Below are 19,518 nucleotides of genomic sequence, written 5' to 3' on the forward strand. Positions count from 1 at the left end.
GTTTGAATTTAAATCTGTCACCGCTATTGGCTAAGAGGTATGCTATGATGTAAACTGGTACATTATGATGTCACAATGTCGTGAGTGTGTGTATTTGTTAGTGGCTCCACCCTCTCGGTCTGCTAGGCAACAGCATTTGTTGCATTTTTCAAACATGAAGTGGGAGTGAAGTACACTTCTAGTAAGGGGTGACTTGCTCTTTAAGACTTAATTCAAAATAAATGCTGCAGCCAAAATATGTGACATAATTACATGAAATAATTTCTGTCACACTTGTTTTTTTTTTATTAACTAGGAACTCATCTCTTGTTGTGATGGGTGTTAAATGAGATTAACTCTAATGCAAACACAAAAGCTTCCCAACATAAATAATACAGATTTGATGCAATGAAAGCTCTTAACATCTAAGTATTTTTGTTCTTCTGGCCATCAGCAATAGAAAGTAAATAAAAACCAGTTTCTCTAACATAAACGGTACAAATGTTTTATACGGTACAACAGCTCCACCTTGTGGTCATACATGAAACAGCAAACCTTTTTACCTCTGGCTCATGGTTGCTTTGGGATCAACATGTTGGCCTTTGACTTTAGACATCTCCATCTCCACTAACCTACAGAACATGTGACTAGATGCTGGTGGACCCACGACCTTGATACAAGAGTCCTCTAACAGGTAAAGAACATCACTGTAAAGGGAGTTCCCTTTATCACAGATAGAAACCAGTTTCTCTTTATTAAGCAGCACCGACTTATCATAAACGATTGTCTGAACTCTGAGAATCATCCCCAAAAAGTCCATCAAGTCCTTAAAGTCTTCCAAGGTCACCTTGAAGTAGCTTGAGCCCAACTCAGAGGGTTTTTTGTCAGTCAGCGATAGCCGCATGATGTCAGCTCCCTCATGTTTGATGACCACGTTGACACCCTTCAAGCATCTGTCAAAGTCATTCTTGTGAAATTTTTCCGCATATTTGAATATATACAAGTCAACCCAAATATCCTCAGAGTCCTCTGTACACAGGTGTTTGCCACCATCGTGTGTGCTTGTGGACAAGGTCGAAACCTCCCTACGGTTGGTGGTTGAGCTGCGATGGACCGTCGGATTCTCTCCTCCCGTTTTGGCGGCTGAAATCCATTCCGATCTGTTGTATTCTTGCTGCTTTGCTGGTTTTGCCTTTACGGACTTCCAATCTGAGAAGTTCCCAGTCGCTTCACTGGACTCTCCTCCGATCACGTGTCTGAAACTTCCTGGTGCCAAACTCTGACTGAGACCTTGTTGACTTTCTGGTTTTGAGGCGATGCTTCTGAGTTCTCCTGCTTCACTTGAACTCTGAAGTAACTCGGATTTACCGCTTGAGCCTCCTGGTTTCCGCTCGGCTTTAGTACCAGAGAACCCAACATAGCCAACAGGTTCGTCATGAGATGGTACCACTGGGTTAGAACTGGTGTCTTTTGGTTTGACAGTTTGGGTTGAGGGTTTAGGAAGTTTGGCCCTGCAGTAGAGGTCCTCCTTCAGAGCTTTGATGGCTGACAGAGGACCCTCTACATAAGCTTTCCCCTGCTCAGGCGAAGATCTGAACCGTATTGATCTGTGAGTTGACTGCAGGAGCTCAATCAAGGATGCTTGATCGCTTCTGAAAACAGAGAGATCTACGGTAGCCTTGGAGACGTATAAAAACACCTACAAACCAAGAACAAATGTCAGAATTAATTTAATGATGAACCTTGACAAGAAATGTCAAATTCCTGCAGTTGATGTGCTTTAGAACCAAACCATACTCACATCTGTGCTGAAGGGAAACACAGTCAGGGTGTAGTCTTCAGAAAACTCTCCATCCTTCAGGACGTGTTTTTTCTTTCTCACCACCTTTTCTGCGTCTGCCGAGAGGTCACATCGTTCTACTCTAATCTCCACCCGTAGAATAACCAAGGAACCCAGCGTGTGATAAAGCCTGACCTCACCCATTGTCACCTTTCTACTTTCACATGATGGATGACACATTAAATCAAATCATTCATCAGCTCGGCAGCACTTCATGTAATAAATGCCTCATTTATTCAGTCCCCTCCACACACAGCATGATGTATAAGTGGTTCCCATGGGAATCAATTACAGCATGAAATAGGAAATTGGTCTGACAATGATAGATGTGGCATGAGGCGTTTAAAGCTTTTCAGTCTCATTCAGCAGCCTCACGTTGGACCAAAAAAAAAAAGCATTTTAATATGAACTCAGGCAAATTTCTGGTGTCGGTGAGTTGTTTTTTCTTTTAAACAACAACGTTTAAGACCATTATGTAATTCTACTAACATATTTTCTTTGTTAATTTAGCTTTACTTTGCAAAAGGATGAAAGTTTTCTGCATCTCCACTAAATTTCTGCTACAACCCTGGGGAAATGCTGGATGCCACTGAAGGTTTTTGGAAGAAATGGGCTCTGGATGAAGAATATTTGCATATTTTTTTAATTCACATTTTGTAAAAATGTGGATGCATTCATGAAATTGAGAACTGAAACAATTTAAAGCACTTTAGACCTTCCTGATAGATGCCAATAAAAAATGGCAGTATATCTTAGATTTAATCAAAAACAAACAAAAATATATAATGCATGAATATCTAATATAATTTTTTTAAACATTTAAATAGAAACATTTTGCAAACTTGGTCATATTAATTTGTGTTGTAATACTTTACTAACTTATTACGAAAATGTAATATTACTTTTTCTTAGTAATGAATCAATAAAATTGGAATCATTGAATCAAAATTTCGTGTGTTGATTTGTTGACAAATGACGTAATTTCCTGTAGCCATCTTTTTTTTTTGTTTAAATGACTTTTTTTTTAAATACTAAATTTTATTAAGGCCTTAAATTGTACCTAAGCAGAAACTGTCGCCATAAATCACGTTTAAGGGACTTAATTAGAAAACAGTGACAGGTTCTGAGTAGTTAATGAAAAATAAAGTTTCAGAACTATGTTCAAACTCAGCAGCTACTAGCCAAATAAACGAAGCTAATTTTTTTTTTTTTTTACCTTCAGCTTTGTCAAAAGTGACGAAGGCGACTCCGTCCATGTTGGTGGGGAAGGTCACCTCCTCCACGTCTCCTCCGCCGCTCCTCCTGCCGCTCTGGAAGTGAATAGTCAGCTTGTCGACCATCCTGCTGTCCGACAGCACGGTGGGCACACCGGACACCACCACCGTCCTGCTGCTCTCCATCCTCGCTGCGGACACGGAGACCGGAAGTCGTCGCGGCTAACGGTTACCGCGCGTTTTTCCAGCCGTGCTGCCCACGCCCGTCCGTTGCTATAAACCCAGCATCTCTCCAAGCAGCTTTTTACAACTGTTTATAGTTTCACTTTCACTGCTAGGTGAGGGCTGCAGTAGCGACACGTGTCCTCTAGGTGTCTCTGTTTGACCGCCACCTAGCAGGGGCTCAAACCAGTGATGGGGAGCCAAATGGCCCAGTTTACCAGTTAGGCTCCCCTGTCTTATGGATATTGAGTTTAGAAAGACAGAAGATGAAGTATTAATTCAAGCTTGAATAAAAGTAATAAACCACTGGTTTCAGAACTACTAAAGACATGGTACTTAAGTATTTGTAAGTTAAAGTAAAATGTCATTTAGGACTAAACTTAAGCTTTACCACACCTCCCTAAAAACATAAAGGCCAAATTTGTTTATAAAAATGTTTTGCTGATAAATTTGGGATGCCCAATGGACATGAATGCATTTCAGTGCAAAGCGGATACATAAAAGAACCACATGGTGCAAACAGTTGAGGTGGTAAACGTTTCCAATCGCAGTCGAGTTAGCGCCAACGTGAGTAGAACCGTATACATATATCGATGAGTAGAACACACAGATAATTGTGTGAAAATATAAAGAGTAGAATTATTAGAAAATTACTCCAGTATAGACACCAAGATTTCTACTTAAGGTAAGTTTTTGTACTTCTTTGACACGTTTGATCTTGCAAACGTAGCTCTATTGTTACAAGTGGAGCATAAAACGTAGAACTTCATGAGACAGAATTACTGTTGGCATCACTGGAACTCCTGCTTTTATATTTCTAACTGGCTGCATTATAATTAGTGAGAACCTGCAGCAGTTGCTAAGCAACACAGCTGATCTCAAGACTTAGATATACACAAATACATCCATACCCATATGGTACTCGAGTACCATCAAATACTCCAAGCTGCCGGTGTCCAGACCTTAGGCGGGTCATGAACAGTCGTCATAATTACGAAGGTTCACTATTGAGGATTTAAAAATGTCACCATCACTTTTGCGCTGACGTGGCGTCCCGACATTTCCCATAACTGTCTGGTATGGCCCATTTAAACACTCAGGTAACAGCTGGACTTGGGGGCCAAGCAACAACATTTGTTCTAAAGGGTTAAAACTTATTTTTAAAAGTTTTCATTCATTCATTTCAAGTGTTTTAATGCTTATTAATGACTTACTCGTTTACTTGGGCGTGTCAGATTTCATTCTCGTGTCTTTAGGTTGTGGTTAAATACCAATAAATGAATCCGACCACGTGAGGAAAACGTTCTTCGATCCGAGGTGGCGCATTAAACCAGCCCATTCACTGCGGCCTCGTTTCTCAGCTGGATATAAAACAGAGCCGTAACCAGGACTTTTAAAATGGGGTGGCCCATGTGGGGCACTTGTTTATTCATGGGTGGCACCAATGGTTATGCCTATTTATTTACACAAATCGTTTATTTACTTTCTAGTGAATTTTTGAGTTTCACATTGCACAATCACCATTTTTTACCCTCTTCATCTTCTAGTTTTGTGGTGGTTAGCAAGTCACTTCTTGTTGCATTACTGCCACCAACTGGAGTTGCGTGGAACTCTAAATACTATGTATGTGAATATGAAAAAATATTAAATATTAATACTACATGCCTGGGCTAGAAAACAAGGTGAAAGGTGCATGCAACCACACACTATTTTGGAGTTTACAACCCAAGCCTTTTGTCGACAATGTAAAGTCAATTTAAACTGGAACCTAGTGGGGTGGCCAATCATATTCTAAGGGTGGCATGTGCTACCCCAGGCCACTCCCTGGACACGCCCCTGATATAAAACCTGGCTGCAGACTAAACTCCGGGCCAACTTCCCAACCAACACGTCTCAAAAACGCTCCGCTTGCACCTCGCCGCTGCTAGCCTGGAAGCTAGGGATGAAGCTGCCAACACGTGTGGTGCAAACATTTATTAAAGTAAAAAAAATAAAATAAAAAAAAGATGAAAATCCACACCATACACAGAACCTCTCTCCCGATTCACACAAGTCCAAAAAAACGACGCCGAGAGTGACGGACTGGATTGCATTTTTCTTGTGCATACAAACATTTTTAATTTATTATATAAAACAAAGAGGCCTGGCCGAGTGCAACAAACAGGTATGACGGCTTCATAAAAAGAAAATCCAGGCCCTGAATGACAACCAAACCTCTCATCTGGATCAACGTTTCAGTGCAAATGGAACATTCACTGTGTTTAACTTTAAATAATGAAGGTAGTAAATCCGGTCCTCAGTGTTCTGTGCGGTGCAGGCGTGTGTGCGCCCGGCGGGACCGCGGCGAGGCGTCGCTGGGGGCAGAGCGGAGATAAACGTCGCCCACTGGTGTTGATGGGAACGCTCGTATGAAAGGTGGGTGAAAACCTCGTAGAACCAGCTGGCGGATAAAACCCAAAGCTTTCAGAGACGTTTAGAACAGATCTGAGTTCAGCACAAACCAGAGAAACTAAAGATAAAAATGAACTAAAACAAAATGAAAGTCAACGTTCGCTTTCCAAACTTCTGGTGTGTTTTTGTTCGTTTTGGACAGAATCTGGGAGGCGGTCAAGATGGAGGCAGCTTCTTCTTTGTCTCCGGCGCTAGCTCAGAGCTTAGCGTTGGCCGAGGTCCCCGCTGCCAGTGGGGGTGAAAAACGATGAGCTGTGGTGAAGTCCCCCGGGAGCGTCTCTGGTCGTGCTGCGGATGGCTGCCTGTACCGAACTCAGCCGGGGGACTGCTGGGAGTCTGAGCAGCTGATCCCCTCTGGAGCATCCCTCACTTCCAGGACCGGACTTCTCACTGCAGGGAAACACAGACACGTCTGAGCAGCAGCCAGGAGACCAACCCAGACCGAGCTAAACGAGCCCCAAACGATCCAAACAAACCCGACGGCTGAATAATAAAGAAATCTGCACGCTTCCTGCCAGGCCAGGTGGGATTTCTGCCTGCTCTGTAACTTATTCTGCTTGCATTCACAGAGTCAGACCACAGGAGGACGCCGCTGCTCTCCGGCTCCAGAGCAGAAGGATCTACGGTGGGATCAGCGCGTTTTTATGTTTGCAGCACATTTCCACTGGACAACATCCAGACCATCACCACTTAACGTCACTCCAGTTCTGGAGTTCACGTTAAAGGAGGCTGCTGTTACCAGTTACATCAGAGTTGTGCTGTTTGGTGGTGATTAAACCAGAACCAGAAGTTCACCAGCCAGTTCACTGTTCTCACCCCGTCATCACAATACAGGTTAAGCGTTTATGGTGAGTTTTAAAGACTCCCCTGCAGCTTTTACCGGTTTTAATTTACAAAACATCACATGTACCGATTTATCCAACACTGATTTATGAAAAAAAAAAAAAAAACTTTAAAACATTATGAACCTAGACAGGGTATCTGCAGGTTTAAGGGAGCCAAATTTAAGACTTTTTAAGGCCACTTTGACCAAAATTCAGCTGTTTTTAAAAAAAATTAAATTTAAGCTATGATTTCCAGCTATTGTCTGGAACATCGCAAACGTGGGATTAGCCATCCAGTTACCATTAAACTTGCACTTCCCCATGGCGCACGCTCCCACTAGCTTAACCAGCTAATGTGCTCATCTAAAAATAGCCCCCTTTCACTGAATGTCACTTACGACAATTTCATACACAAAAAATGCTGAAGACTAACTAAAAATTCACAAAAATTCTATAGAAATAGAAGAATCTTGTTTATTGGGTCTTTGGTAATTTAAGACCTTTGGAAACTGTATTTAAGGATAATTTGTCATTTTGAAGGATTTTTAAGGCCTTAAATTTGGAAAAGCAAATTTAAGCCTTTTTAAGACTTTTTAAGGACCCGCGGATACCCTGCTAGAACAAATTGAGTCTTAAAGTACAAATGTGTTTGGGTGATGCTACATCTGACTAAATAAACTTGATATTTGATTTTCAGATCAGCCCCATCGTCTGATTTCAATTAACCTTTAATAAAATATGTGAAAAACTTTTTTAAACCTCAAAAATTCAATGTTTAAATACCAAAAATGTTGATGCTGCTATAAAAGCAGAGAAAAGCTGCTACTGCAAAATGGAGTTTTGATGCACGGAAAGACAAAAAAGTATAAAAGTATATAAAAAAAAAACCCACATCGCTGGACGTCTTTGGAGGTCACATTTTAAAAGCAACGCTAGTTCTATACTGTGTGTTTTGCCCTCATTCTGCCATAGCATCGAATTTATTATTTTTTTCCACAAAAAATATTTTTAGGGATCATATTTTAAGGGATAATTGTTAGGAGTGTAAAAGTCCCACCTACACTGAGATCTGAAGACAAAGGTTTCCTGTTGGTCTTCCTGCCATGACCGCTACGCCAAACTCCCAGAGGACCCTGAGGAGGAAGGAGACGCACACAGGTGATGAGGTAAGGACACACGATGACGAGGAGCTGCTGAGTGTGTGTGAGTGTGTGGGGTACCTGATGTTTGGTGACCATGTGAGCAGCGTGGATCAGAGGAGGTCTGATGGAGGGTTTGTACTGCAGCGGCTGGCCCAGCAGAGAGTAGTGCGCTTCACCTGGAAACCACAAGCCCAACATTTAACCTGCTGTCTTTTCTGACGTGGTGCGTCTGAAATGATCCGGTCCCACCTTGTCCACTGTGGCAGAAGGCGGCGGGGAGTTGGTGGGACAGGACGGGGAAGGGCGGGACGCCTGTCGGGAGGCCCTTGATGCTGGAGGGTGGGCACAGCGAGGGGGTGAGCGCCGGCGACGAGCGTAGGCTGCTCTACACACAACACACCGATGGTGGCAGCAAACGGAGAGGAACACAAACACTTTCATTCAAACAAACTACTTCAACAAAGTCACTGAGCTGTTCAAGTCATTGCTTTAATGTACCATTCCCTCCACATTAGTCCCACTAATGTACCGTTACACCCCCACGCTAAGGACTATTTTCTTCTCATTTTCGGGCTTCGGCTGCTTCATTTGCGGCGCCTATTTACGGCGACATTTAACCTGCCAGGAACGGTGGGAAAATGCGGAGTCTGGCTCAAGGCGACAATTCTCAAATCGCTGTCAGACTCAGGCAAGCAAACTAAATTAGCTTTTAAATTGCTTTCTTTGTGACCGTCTTAACTCGCAGCAGATTGTCCTCAAGAGGAACACATTTTAGATTCTTTGGAGTCGAGTTAAAACATCATGGCCGCCCAGCTAATTAGATGTTGTCAAAATGGCGCCAAGAGTGACAGGTCCGAGGCTTTGTGATGGACGGGTGTGGCTGAAGGGGGGGTTGTACCTGGATGTTGTCCGGAGGCGGAGGGAGTTCAGCGGGCCGCTGGCTCCGCTCAGAGTGTTTGTGTCCAGGCTGCTTCCTCTGGCAGGGGGAGGGGGCTCGAGGCTGCTGGCAGGAGGGCACCGACATCTGCAGCATCACCACGCCGCTGCCGGGCGCCGGCGGCAACAAGCCTGCAGAAATAACAAAGAACCAATCAACTACTTACACAGAAAAGATGCTCAACACACATCCTGACTTGATGAATCCCTGTTTACGTTCAGCTCACACTCCGGGAGGCTCGACCGTGTTGGTTCACGGAACCGTTCCCTCCTACAGGCACAAGGACGACAGATATTTGGATTTAATTCTGCAGATTATTTCCCGCCTCGGCCAATTAAAAGTGTTTACTGGTCAGCGCTGCAGGTGAGGATACTTCAGGACCTTCATCTGACCTCATTACCGACAGGATGGGAAACGATGGCTCCTTCCACTGCGGCCCCATAATAACCAGACATGAATAATAAAGGTCATTAGTGAGGAGACGGCCCCACCTGGAGTTCCAGGCAGGAAATCTGAGAAGATCGTCAGAAAAAGACGTAAAAATATAACCCAAAACTAGGGATGAGCTGAATACTCGTTTCAGACGACTATCGGGTACGGATAAAGCATTTTTGACGAGTACGGGCATGAAACGAGTAAAACTCGTAAATATCTGTAATCGTGCTGAAGGAAAATCCTCATTGGGTAACTGATCGTCTTCACGCTTTGTGATTGGCCGGTCAAATAGAGCGCCCGCCCCTCCCTACACACAAAACCGCAGCGGGAGCCCTCAGCTCAGTCCGCATCCAGTCCATCCACAAACACACACACACACACACACACACACACACACACACACACACACACACACACACACACACACACACACACACACACACACACACACACACACACAGTAACGGATCTCTCTGCTTGCTTCACTGTTCACGTTTCTTCAGTACTCCCTATGTTTTCTTCAGTTTGCTTCTTTTTAAAGTTACTTTAAAGTTATTTAAGGTTACTTTTGTCGTAACGTACGTGGTGCATTTGACAAGACAGAGCTGAAAACGACTCGTGCTGCGTCAGTCACTGCCTCCGCTCAGGTTTTTTTTCCTCTCTTTCTCTCCTCTTCCTCAGGATCCACTCCCTCTTTCCTATTCACTCCCTCTCTTTCTTTACATTTTTAATCACAATTGTCTAATTTTTGCTCATTTTAAATATATTTTAATTATTTTCTAAACTCTTTTTTCTAGTTTACATGTTTTGTGAAGCGCCCTGTGGTTTTTATCTTGAGAGGCGCTATAGAAAGGATCTCTCTCTCTCTCTCTCTCTCTCTCTCTCTCTCTCTCTCTCTCTCTCTCTCTCTCTCTCTCTCTCTCTCTCTCTCTCTCTCTCTCTCTCTCTCTCTCTCTCTCTCTCTCTCTCTCTCTCTCTCTCTCTCTCTCTCTCTCTCTCTCTCTCTCTCTCTCTCTCTCTCTCTCTCTCTCTCTCTCTCTCTCTCTCTCTCTCTCTCTCTCTCTCTCTCTCTCTCTCTCTCTCTCTCTCTCTCTCTCTCTCTCTGCACTTAAATATTAATGTTCTGATTTTATTGAAAAACTTGTTCTGTAATAGTTCCTTTACTATTTTGATCAAAACCACACCCACTTCTGGGTTAGGCCACGCCCACTCCAAGTACAGATACAGATAAATTAGATGGTTGAACAGATACAGATAGATAGTGGTGTACTCGCTCATCCCTACCCAAAAAGTTGCTGATCCAAATACGACAACTACTGTACTTTAAATCAGACTAATGTGTTCATAAAACCAGAAAAATCGGGAAATTTTTCTATACAGTTGTGACACAAAGTGTCCACAAGAGGGCACCGTTATTTTTACTTTATTATTTAAAATGGATACGAATAGGTTACATATTTAGATACAGATGAATAAGAAACCACTTATCACAGGTTATGCCAAAACTTTGGTTTTTCTGATTTTTCAAAACAAAATTGTAAGAATATGAGCAACAATTTAGCTCGGTTTTATTGATTAACTAATAATGTCTAATATTTATTTTGAACTCAAGAACATAAGATCAAAAAAATGTCACTAACAAAAATTTCTTCAACGGGCAGATTCTTGTCATATTCGACACATCAGCTGTTTACAAAGAAAAGAGGCGACTTTTTATTTAAACAAAACTTGACGGTATTTAAAAATTTAAGTCAATATACTAACAAAAGTATTTTTTACAGTGTAGATTAGTGAATTAAAAAATTGTGTTGATTGAAGTAATTTCTTATTAAATGTTCACATTCAGTCTTGTTTATATTTTTAATCAGGGTTTTACTCAAAAATCCTAATTTCATTACAACAATAATTAAAAAATTTTCAGGTACGACCTCCAAACCTTTGAAATGCATTAATATTCAACCATACCAGGGTCCGTTTAACAATAAAACAGGAAAGTGAGTTTATTCTGACCCGCAATGTTTTACGGTATAATGTTCCCTCTGCAGGTTTTCGTCTCCTCACATCAATCATCATCCTGTTCAGCTCTGAGGAGCGCTTTCCAGCTGGTCTCTGCTGCAAACTGACCTGAAGTCAGCAGAAGAAACCACCCTCCCTCCCTGAGGCACTACTTCCATTTAAAAAAAACACCAAATCCAATTATGAGCTGATGCACAAACAAAAGGCAAAGTGAAGCTGAGGGTAGATGGTGTTATTATGGGATGCAGAGCTGAGGAATGTTGTTATGGACAGGGATGAGGCGTACCTGTGTAGGGTTGGCCCGGGTGCTGCTGGGGGAGGCAGGGAGACGAGGCCTGAGGAAACTGGAGCGGCTCCATCATTGGGGAGGGCAGGAAACTTACTGTTGAACTGCAAAACAACAGAAAAAAAAAACGTTAATCTGAAACGTAGCTGCAGAGCTTCTGAAAACGAGCGTAATTAATCACAAAAGAAGAAGCTGAAAGCATTAAAATGAGACATGAGGTACTAGTCCAGGAGCCGGGGGCTCGGTGCCGCAGCAGCTAAAGCTAAAAGTCCATCTGGAGACGAGGCGCTCTGCTCTGTAAGCAGCCCGCCTGGAGGGACTTATCTCCAGCTGGTGGAGAAGCAGGCTGCAGGTGGACGCTGGGTCCTCGTGGGACAACACTGCTGCTGCATAAATCATCTCCTCGCTGACTGTCCTACTAAAGCACAGCTGGGATGCAGAGAAGTGGCCTCCTTTTCTTTTGTTCTTTTGCAGGTGATGGCTGGGTTTGCATGTAGCAACGTCCCTGAGGAGCTCCGCTCTGCTTCCTGACTGTGTGTGTGTGTGTGTGTGTGTGTGTGTGTGTGTGTGTTTGTAAACTAAAAGAATTCATCACCTCGGCCGAAGCTTTGAAGTAATGATGTCATGTTTGGACCCGGAGAGGGAACAAAGATGACCTCAGCACTGAATCACTTTAAGGACTTTATCATCAGACCGGTTAAAGCGATGAAAAAGATCAGAGAAATCATTTTTTAAGCTAACCAGGAGAATTATTTTAACAAAACAACAAAAAATTTAATAAATCAGAGCAGCAAGAAAATCCTAGTTTGTTATGAATAAAAACAACTCGAGTTCATTTAGGAAAAAAAAGTTGTAAAAAATAAATACTTCTGGTAAAAAGTGACTTTTAGGTTTTTACGTCTTTTATACAATTTGACCACCAGGGGTCGCAGCGGCGGGAAAAGTTCGGAATTTCAAAGTAAAGAGTGTAAAAAATTTGGTTTTGTTCCAAACACGTAACATAATTTGATAAAAGAATAGATGTTTAAGCGTAAAAGATCCCCAAATTCCCCCAGTGGCAAGTTCCACTTTTAGATTTTAGTTCCACCCCTTTTAGTTAAAGGGACTTTACGGAGTTTTGTATTTTTATGCTCGCGACTGCCCCCTCAGGCCAAAAGCGTAACGGCAGCTTCAATAGTAGGCTCGTGCACGAGGCGTGCATGCTGTACGTGCACACTCCTTAACGAAAATAATAGCTGAGACAGTCCCGTGTGTGTGTGTGTGTGTGGGTACAGGAGAACACGCAGCTAATTAAATAATTTGGTTCTGTACCTTTCTCTTCAGCACAGCCGACAAAGGTTTAAGATGGGTCAGTCCTCCTGCATGCTCAGATCATTCCCTTCCCTTGCTTGAAAAATTGTTCCAAAATGAAAGTTGAACCCACATCTTTTTTATCTGTGAATTCAATGCCGTTCGGCGAGTCTCAAATAAAAATTTCGGCATCTTACTGTAAAAAAATATACCATTAATGTAAAAAAGAAACTCTAAATAAACTATGTTCACATCCAGAATCGAACCCCTTGACTCCTGCACTTGAGTCCGACATCTTACTAGGTGAGCTAAAGTGCCAGTGATGTCCTTTGTATCTAACATTTATATCCTTGATGACAGCTGAAACAACATTCAAAGAACGGTTCGGAGCGAAAATGGCTATTTTGTTGCTAATTTGCAGGAAATATCTAGAAGAAAGTTCTACAGAAAGTAGCTAAGGGTCCTCAGAAATGTAGCTAGCTTTGTCACTAGGCGTTAGGAACAGCGACAAAGTGGCACTGCCTCTATCTCTGCTGCTAAAGCTACAGATAGCAAATGCTACGGGCTATGCCTGAGCGTGAACGCGCATGAAGCAGCCTGCTCGACCCGAGCATCTCTCTTTTTCTGTGATTTTACAGAAAAACAGGCAATCACAGTAAAAATGCCAGGGCTCATTCTACAGGACCAGGGCATTGCAGGAGAATGTATGAAGAAGAAATTTATTATTTCTATACATGTTTTGACTGTCTTAACTTCCATAATGCCCCTTTAAGTAAGAGGCGAATATTCCTGAAGAAGAAGAAAACATCCATAAATCTGATTTATTTCAGATGGTGACTCTTGCCCGCTCATGTAGGTCCTACCCAGCTGCTGTACATTCAAATGTTTTCTAATATGGTAAGTTATAATTAGATATGTGATGACTGAAAAAATAAATATAATAAAAAATAACACTGTTAATGTGTGTGGGGAAGAATGATGGACACTCTAGTTCTGAGGACAAAAATGGGATTTTACGCGTTCCGTCACTTTTTGCTTTCGACTGAAATTCACACAAAAAAATTAACTTTAGAATTTAGTTTCACTTTCAACATGGGCTGTCAATCAACACATTTTTAATCACGATTAATCTCATGAGATTCTTAGTTAACTCGTGATTAATCACAGAAAGATTCGATTGCTCGTCACTGCAGGACCCAGAGAAGTGTATGCGATTTGAATGGCTTCCAATCCCGCATTTACCGTTCTTCTTGCTCACAGAGCAGAAATGCCTTCTTCACGTACGAGTTTACAACTTCCTCTCTCGTATCACGACGACGGGTTCACGTACGAGTTTACAACTTCCTCTCTCGTATCACGACGACGGGTTCAGGGCAAGCGAGCAACTGACTTATAAAAACAATTTTAAAAATTTGTTGATAATCGATATTTTTGTTGACCTTAAAAAATGTGTTAAAGTGATAACGCGTTAACTTTGACAGCCCTACTTTTAACGTTTTCACGCATAAAATACGACATTAGTCAAAATTATTTACAGAAAAATTCTGTTTGAAACAAACTTTTCAAAGAGCTGTCCACTCAGCTTGACGCCACGAGCTGACATTAAAATATGTATTTATCTTACGATTATTATGTAATTTATCTGTAACTAAACATTACCAGTGGGTGGCAGTGTTGAGTCATGTACGGCCATATTTCAGTCATCTGCGTTTGAAATACAAACTGAACATAAAATAACTTTTGGTTCCAACATTTGGACTTTGAGGTAAAGAGCTCATCATAAACCGCCTAGTGGAGGGGTTGGGTACTACGACACATTTTCATGAAAGAAAAAATATTTGTTGAATATAATTAAAACTGTGATCTTTGACTAATTTAAATTAACTAATTTTAAACTCTTTTTTTTGAAGTAGTAACCTTTCACGATTAATCCCCCCTTAATAACAATAAGGCTAAATGTGCCACATTAGAGGTTTTACTCATACTTTTTATTCTTTACAGAAACATCTGCACTAGGATAAACAGACTTGTTTATATACTGGATACGTGGTAAACTACGTCACTCGTGGAGCCACACAAATGTTTCTGTCCTAGACATTATTTTAGAAACGGTTTCCAAGCATTTCCAGCACCTGTAAGACCTCGTATCTCTAGGTAACCCATTAGAAGTGAATTCGTTCGACCATTTGAATAAAAATGGAGGCTAATGGGCGAGTATTTCACCAACACCCACGCACGTATAAGAAACCAGCCGTAGTGAGATGACCACAGCTTTAACGGAGGACGAGTGTGTCTGAGTGGTACCTCATGGTGGTGTGCTGGGTGGGGGAGAGCAGGCTGTAGCAGGGCTGCACACCAGAGACAGCCACTGGCCCCTGGCCCGGCTGGCAGGACATGAACACCGGCTGCTGGTATGTCTGCTGCGGAACAGAAACCTGCTACAAGCAAAAACCAAACCCGTTTGTTTACGGCATTCTTCAGATTCACGGAGGATTAAAATCTGATGCTCCCTTTATCAAAGTACCTGATAGGAGGGCATAGGAGGGTACTGGACCATCATGCCTTGCATCTGGCTGGCCATATTGCTTTGCTGGTTTCCAGCGAGAGCGAGGTTGGGTGTTGGCTGGACGCCCACTACGGTCTGGTAGCTGGACGCTGGGTTTGGCATCACGGCTTGGTGCACTGAGAGGGAAAAAAAACAACATAAAATCATTAGCTGTCACCTTTATTGGTTTGAAATGTAATTTAATACAACACAACAATCATCGCTGAGAACCACAGAAGAAGAAGCTGCCAAGCAGGTTGGAATAAATGAGAAAGTCAATATATTTGATTTCGCCGGCGGTGGCTTGAACCGGCAATCTGAGTCCATCGTCAGCGGGGAATTAAAACGCCTTCAACGCAGATGACTCATTCCAACACTCACTTATTAAAAAGCTACCGGAGCTCAGACAGACGCACAAAAGACGACGCAAAGTCACTAAAATGGTTGTGCCGATTTCTGACTGGAGGGAATGTCAGACGCTTAAATGTCAAGAGGACAAAAAGGGACATTTAAAAAATACTTCTTTTACCGTACACACACAGTCAAAGTAATCCAGGGGACAAAAGGAGAGGACGTCCTTTTGTGACAGTGTCTTTACAGTCCGGCGCTCTGGGAGAAAAGTACAACTAGACAATGAAAGGCTCCACGAGGAACCAGGTCAGCGGGACTATTTTTATCCACCCTCGCCTCCCACCTTCACTCACAAACCAAGCATGAAATGACCAGAATATCAATCGTGTCCTGTAGTCTTCCACTCCAGCGGGCAGCAGGTCTGGACTTCTTCACTGTCTGAGCTTCCCTCAGTGAGCGCGCCTGTCCATCGTCGGACCAGAGGGCATTTGTGTCTGACATCATCCACAGCTAGATGCTCACCACGGTTATTCTTCAGCGCGTGAATCCAGGTCATAATGACATGGACGTTCGGCAGGTGAGAAGTGAGGGGCTGGAAAAGAGACCGGTTCACTGTGAGATTCATAGAGGCCTCTCAGACAGCGTCCCGGCCCCGTGTCCCGCCTCTCAAAGCCTCCTGGTCCCACCTCTCAGAAAGAATCCTGGCCTCCCCTCTCACACAGGGCCCCGGCCTTGCGTCCCGCCTCTCAGTGCCCCAGCTCTAAGAGCATCAAGGCCCCACATGGAACCTCTCAAAATGCATCTCCGACAGCACATCTCACCTAACAGTCCGCGTCCGGGCCCCGCCTCTTAGACCGCGTCCTGGCCCCGCCTCTCAGACCGCGTCCTGGCCCCGCCTCTCAGGCCGCGTCCTGGTCCCGCCTCTCAGGCCGCGTCCTGGTCCCGCCTCTCAGGCCGCGTCCTGGCCCCGCCTCTCAGGCCGCTTCCTGGCCCCGCCTCTCAGGACGCGTCCTGGCCCCGCCTCTCAGACCGCGTTCTGGCCCCGCCTCTCAGACCGCGTCCTGGCCCCGCCTCTCAGACCGCGTCCTGGCCCCGCCTCTCAGACCGCGTCCAGGCCCCGCCTCTCAGGCCGCGCCCTGGCCCCGCCTCTCACACCGAGCCCTGGCCCCGCCTCTCAGACAGCGTCATGGCCCGACTCTCAGACCGCGTCATGGCCCCGCCTCTCAGACCGCGTCATGGCCCCGCCTCTCAGACCGCGCCTCGGCCCCTCAGTGTCCCAGCTCTCAGCGAGCGTCAAGGGCCCGCCTCTCAGACCGCAACCGGGCCCCGCCTCTCAGACAGCGCCTCGGCCCTACGTCCCGCTAAAGTAAATTGTGCAGGTTTTGAATACTCTGTTTTTTTGAATTAGCCATTAAATTCCTAAATTTCAACAGCTCCGGTATCGGCCTCAGACATGATTATGTCAAGAGCCCCACCCTTTTTATTTAACTTTTTAATTTTGACAATTTAATATTAGAATTAAAATGTTTTAATAATGTAGTAAGTAAGTAAATTTTATTTATGTAGCACTATCACAGACATAGAATCACAAAGTGCTTCACATAGATCAAAACAAAATAAAACAAAGTCATAAAATCATGAATAAATTAACATCATAAAATCAAAATGCTCTCAAAACAGAATCTGATTAACATCAGAAAAAATAAAGTGATAAAACTATAACATTTCATAAACAGATTAAAGATTAAAAATGTGAGTTAAAAATAAGAAAATATAAGTTTTAGGTCAAAGCAGCATAAAAGGGCCTTTAGCTGTTTTTTAAAAGTGTCCAGACTGTCATCGCTGCGTAAGGATACAGGAAGATCATTCCCGAGTCGAGGTGCAACAGTCTGGAAGGAGCGATCACCTCGACTTTTGTATCTGGTCTTTGGAACTTCTAGAAGGTTCTGGTGTGTGTGGACCTGAGGGCTCGGGTTGGAGCATAAGGCTCAGTAATATAGGGAGTATAATGTAATACATCATAACGTGTGAAATCAGAAATCAGCTGTGTCAATTTCTGATGAATAAAAATCGGCGTTGGTATCGGCCACTAAAAAAACCTGAATTGGTGGACCTCTTATGAAAACGTTCCAGAATCACGTCAAAAACGAATTTAAGAACATCCCATTGAATCTGTACTTCAGGTTGGTGTTACTTTGAGTGAGATGAAGGTCTGCTGTTCTCAGCAGAAGCTTAAACTCGTTAATGACCTTCCTCTCTGCCTCAGAGACGAGCCAAATAAGACAAATATGCTTCTGAAAATGACCACAGCTGAATCCAGAGTGGTGGAGGGGACGCCTGACTGATGCAATTAGGAGTAAACGCTGACGGGATCCTCTGAGGACAGCCGCCACGCCTCTGGAGACTCTCCACCGGTAACTCCTGCATCTTCTTCCACCTCACGGTGAACCCACATCTCCACCTTTACACGGTCACACATCTGTGCGGCTTTAATTAATGCGGAAACGCAAAGGAAACGAGGCCCTGCCGTCACTTTTCATCCTCGCCGTCTCCCTGAGAAATAATTGCTGTTCTTGTGCCTTTGTAGGTCAGCTTCATTTGTCCGCTGCCGACTCCCCGCTTCCCCAGCAGGGAAGCCACATTTGCAGCCTGGAGATGACAGAACAGTGCCGCAGCCACTTACGCAGACATATGTGCAGCGTGTGTGTGTGTGTGTGTTGGGACAAGTGGCAGCAGAGTGGAGGTTTGTGAAAGGAAACAGAAAAACAGGAGCTAACAATCTCAGCTCCTGTGGTGAAAGGAGGAAGAAAAAGAAGAATCTGCTAAAGAAAACAAACGGAAGAGAGGAGCGACGTCTGTCCTTCAGCAGACCCGTTGGACAGCAGGAGCAGCTGAACCAGCCACATCCTGAGCCAAGCTAGCCGTTCTTCCTCTGATCCTTGTGAAGCAGAGGAGCGTCTGACTCATTAAACCTGCTCTGGTTCTCCTCTCCAGACCTGTGGAGCCGACCTGAAGCTTCCTGAGGCCCGTTAGCAGACGGACCTGCTGCTGCTCCATCCAGATGACGTCGCTTTAAGAATAGAAAGACCAGGAGGAGAACGTGAGTCTGTACCTTGTTGCTGGGGCAGGTTTTGGCTCTGAGGGCAGTTGTAGGTCAGTTGGTTGGGGTGGGGTCGGTACTGCTGCTGCTGGTTGGAGCACGGCGGGTGGTGTGCTGAGGAGCAGTAACAGGCGGACATCTGCTGGACACACGTGCAAAGATCAGCTTTGGTCTGGATTGATAAACGGTGAAGTTTCGGACTCGTTACCTGTTGCAGCGGCTGCTGGACGTAGGCGTGCTGCTGGAGCAGCCGAGGTGCAGTTGCAGGAAAAGGGGCGGGGCCAGAGCTGGGGTACAGCGAGTTCTGGCCCGGCGTGGGGATGGGGACGTGCTGACCCTGCAGCACCCCCGGGTGCCCCCCTGATGGCCCTGCCACCATGAACCCCGCCACCTGCTGAGGCGGTGCTCCCTGCAGCATCACGGCGGAGGGGTGGGGGTTGTAGACGGAGGAGTAGTGGCGCCCATCGGGATGCGGAGCCCCGCCCTCCCCTAACGGCTGCTGCGACAGAGTCATGTGACTGAACTGGCTGTTGAGGGCTTCGGGCTGCAGAGACAAAGCGGAGTCAGAGGCGGCGGTCCATCTGGACTCTGACATGTTTTGAGTCATGGATTATTCAGATCCAACATCTGCTGATCAATTAAATATTAACAGAACTTTCCGTCGGCATAATTAGTCTCAGCGGCTCGTCTTGGACTGAAACCCGGTCAGAAAGCAGGTTAACTGATGCGCGAGTCCTGCTGGATTCACCTTCACACCAAAACCATAAAAAACTTAAGTTTTATTTTCAATTATAGAAATCTTGTTCACTAAATAATCATAATTAGGCTTTGAAGTTTGGGCAGAATATCGCCATCATGACAACGCGTGCAGTATCGATAAAAAAAG

At 44.2% G+C, this 19,518-nt stretch overlaps 2 protein-coding genes across 10 annotated transcripts in view; both read right to left on the minus strand.

Annotated features, from left to right (window-relative positions):
* Positions 1-329: 329 nt before the first annotated feature.
* LOC107381003 (uncharacterized) lies at positions 330-3,351 on the minus strand. Its single transcript, XM_015952449.3, has 3 exons — positions 3,036-3,351; positions 1,781-1,875; positions 330-1,678 (listed from the first exon to the last, which is right to left on the minus strand). Exons 1-3 carry the CDS (start codon positions 3,217-3,219, stop codon positions 539-541), a joined length of 1,419 nt encoding a protein of 472 aa, XP_015807935.3. The 5' UTR covers positions 3,220-3,351; the 3' UTR covers positions 330-538.
* A 2,452-nt stretch (positions 3,352-5,803) lies between these two features.
* LOC107380999 (R3H domain-containing protein 1) overlaps positions 5,804-19,518 on the minus strand; it is a 50,578-nt gene continuing 36,863 nt past the window's right edge. For 5 of the 9 annotated variants that reach the window (XM_015952439.3, XM_015952445.3, XM_015952443.3 and 2 more), the window contains 10 exons: positions 18,841-19,176; positions 18,645-18,771; positions 15,161-15,318; positions 14,941-15,074; positions 11,347-11,450; positions 8,571-8,740; positions 7,922-8,057; positions 7,751-7,848; positions 7,588-7,663; positions 5,804-6,096 (listed from right to left, as the gene is read on the minus strand). In XM_015952439.3, coding sequence (XP_015807925.3) covers positions 6,020-6,096; positions 7,588-7,663; positions 7,751-7,848; positions 7,922-8,057; positions 8,571-8,740; positions 11,347-11,450; positions 14,941-15,074; positions 15,161-15,318; positions 18,645-18,771; positions 18,841-19,176 — 1,416 coding nt within the window. In that variant the 3' untranslated portion in view covers positions 5,804-6,019. The remainder of the gene's footprint in view (positions 6,097-7,587; positions 7,664-7,750; positions 7,849-7,921; positions 8,058-8,570; positions 8,741-11,346; positions 11,451-14,940; positions 15,075-15,160; positions 15,319-18,644; positions 18,772-18,840; positions 19,177-19,518) is intronic. The other 4 variants (XM_015952441.3, XM_015952442.3, XR_011516250.1 and 1 more) reach the window with 4 other exon arrangements.

This window comes from Nothobranchius furzeri, chromosome 14 (genome assembly GCF_043380555.1).
Source record: "Nothobranchius furzeri strain GRZ-AD chromosome 14, NfurGRZ-RIMD1, whole genome shotgun sequence".
Classification (NCBI taxonomy): domain Eukaryota; kingdom Metazoa; phylum Chordata; class Actinopteri; order Cyprinodontiformes; family Nothobranchiidae; genus Nothobranchius; species Nothobranchius furzeri.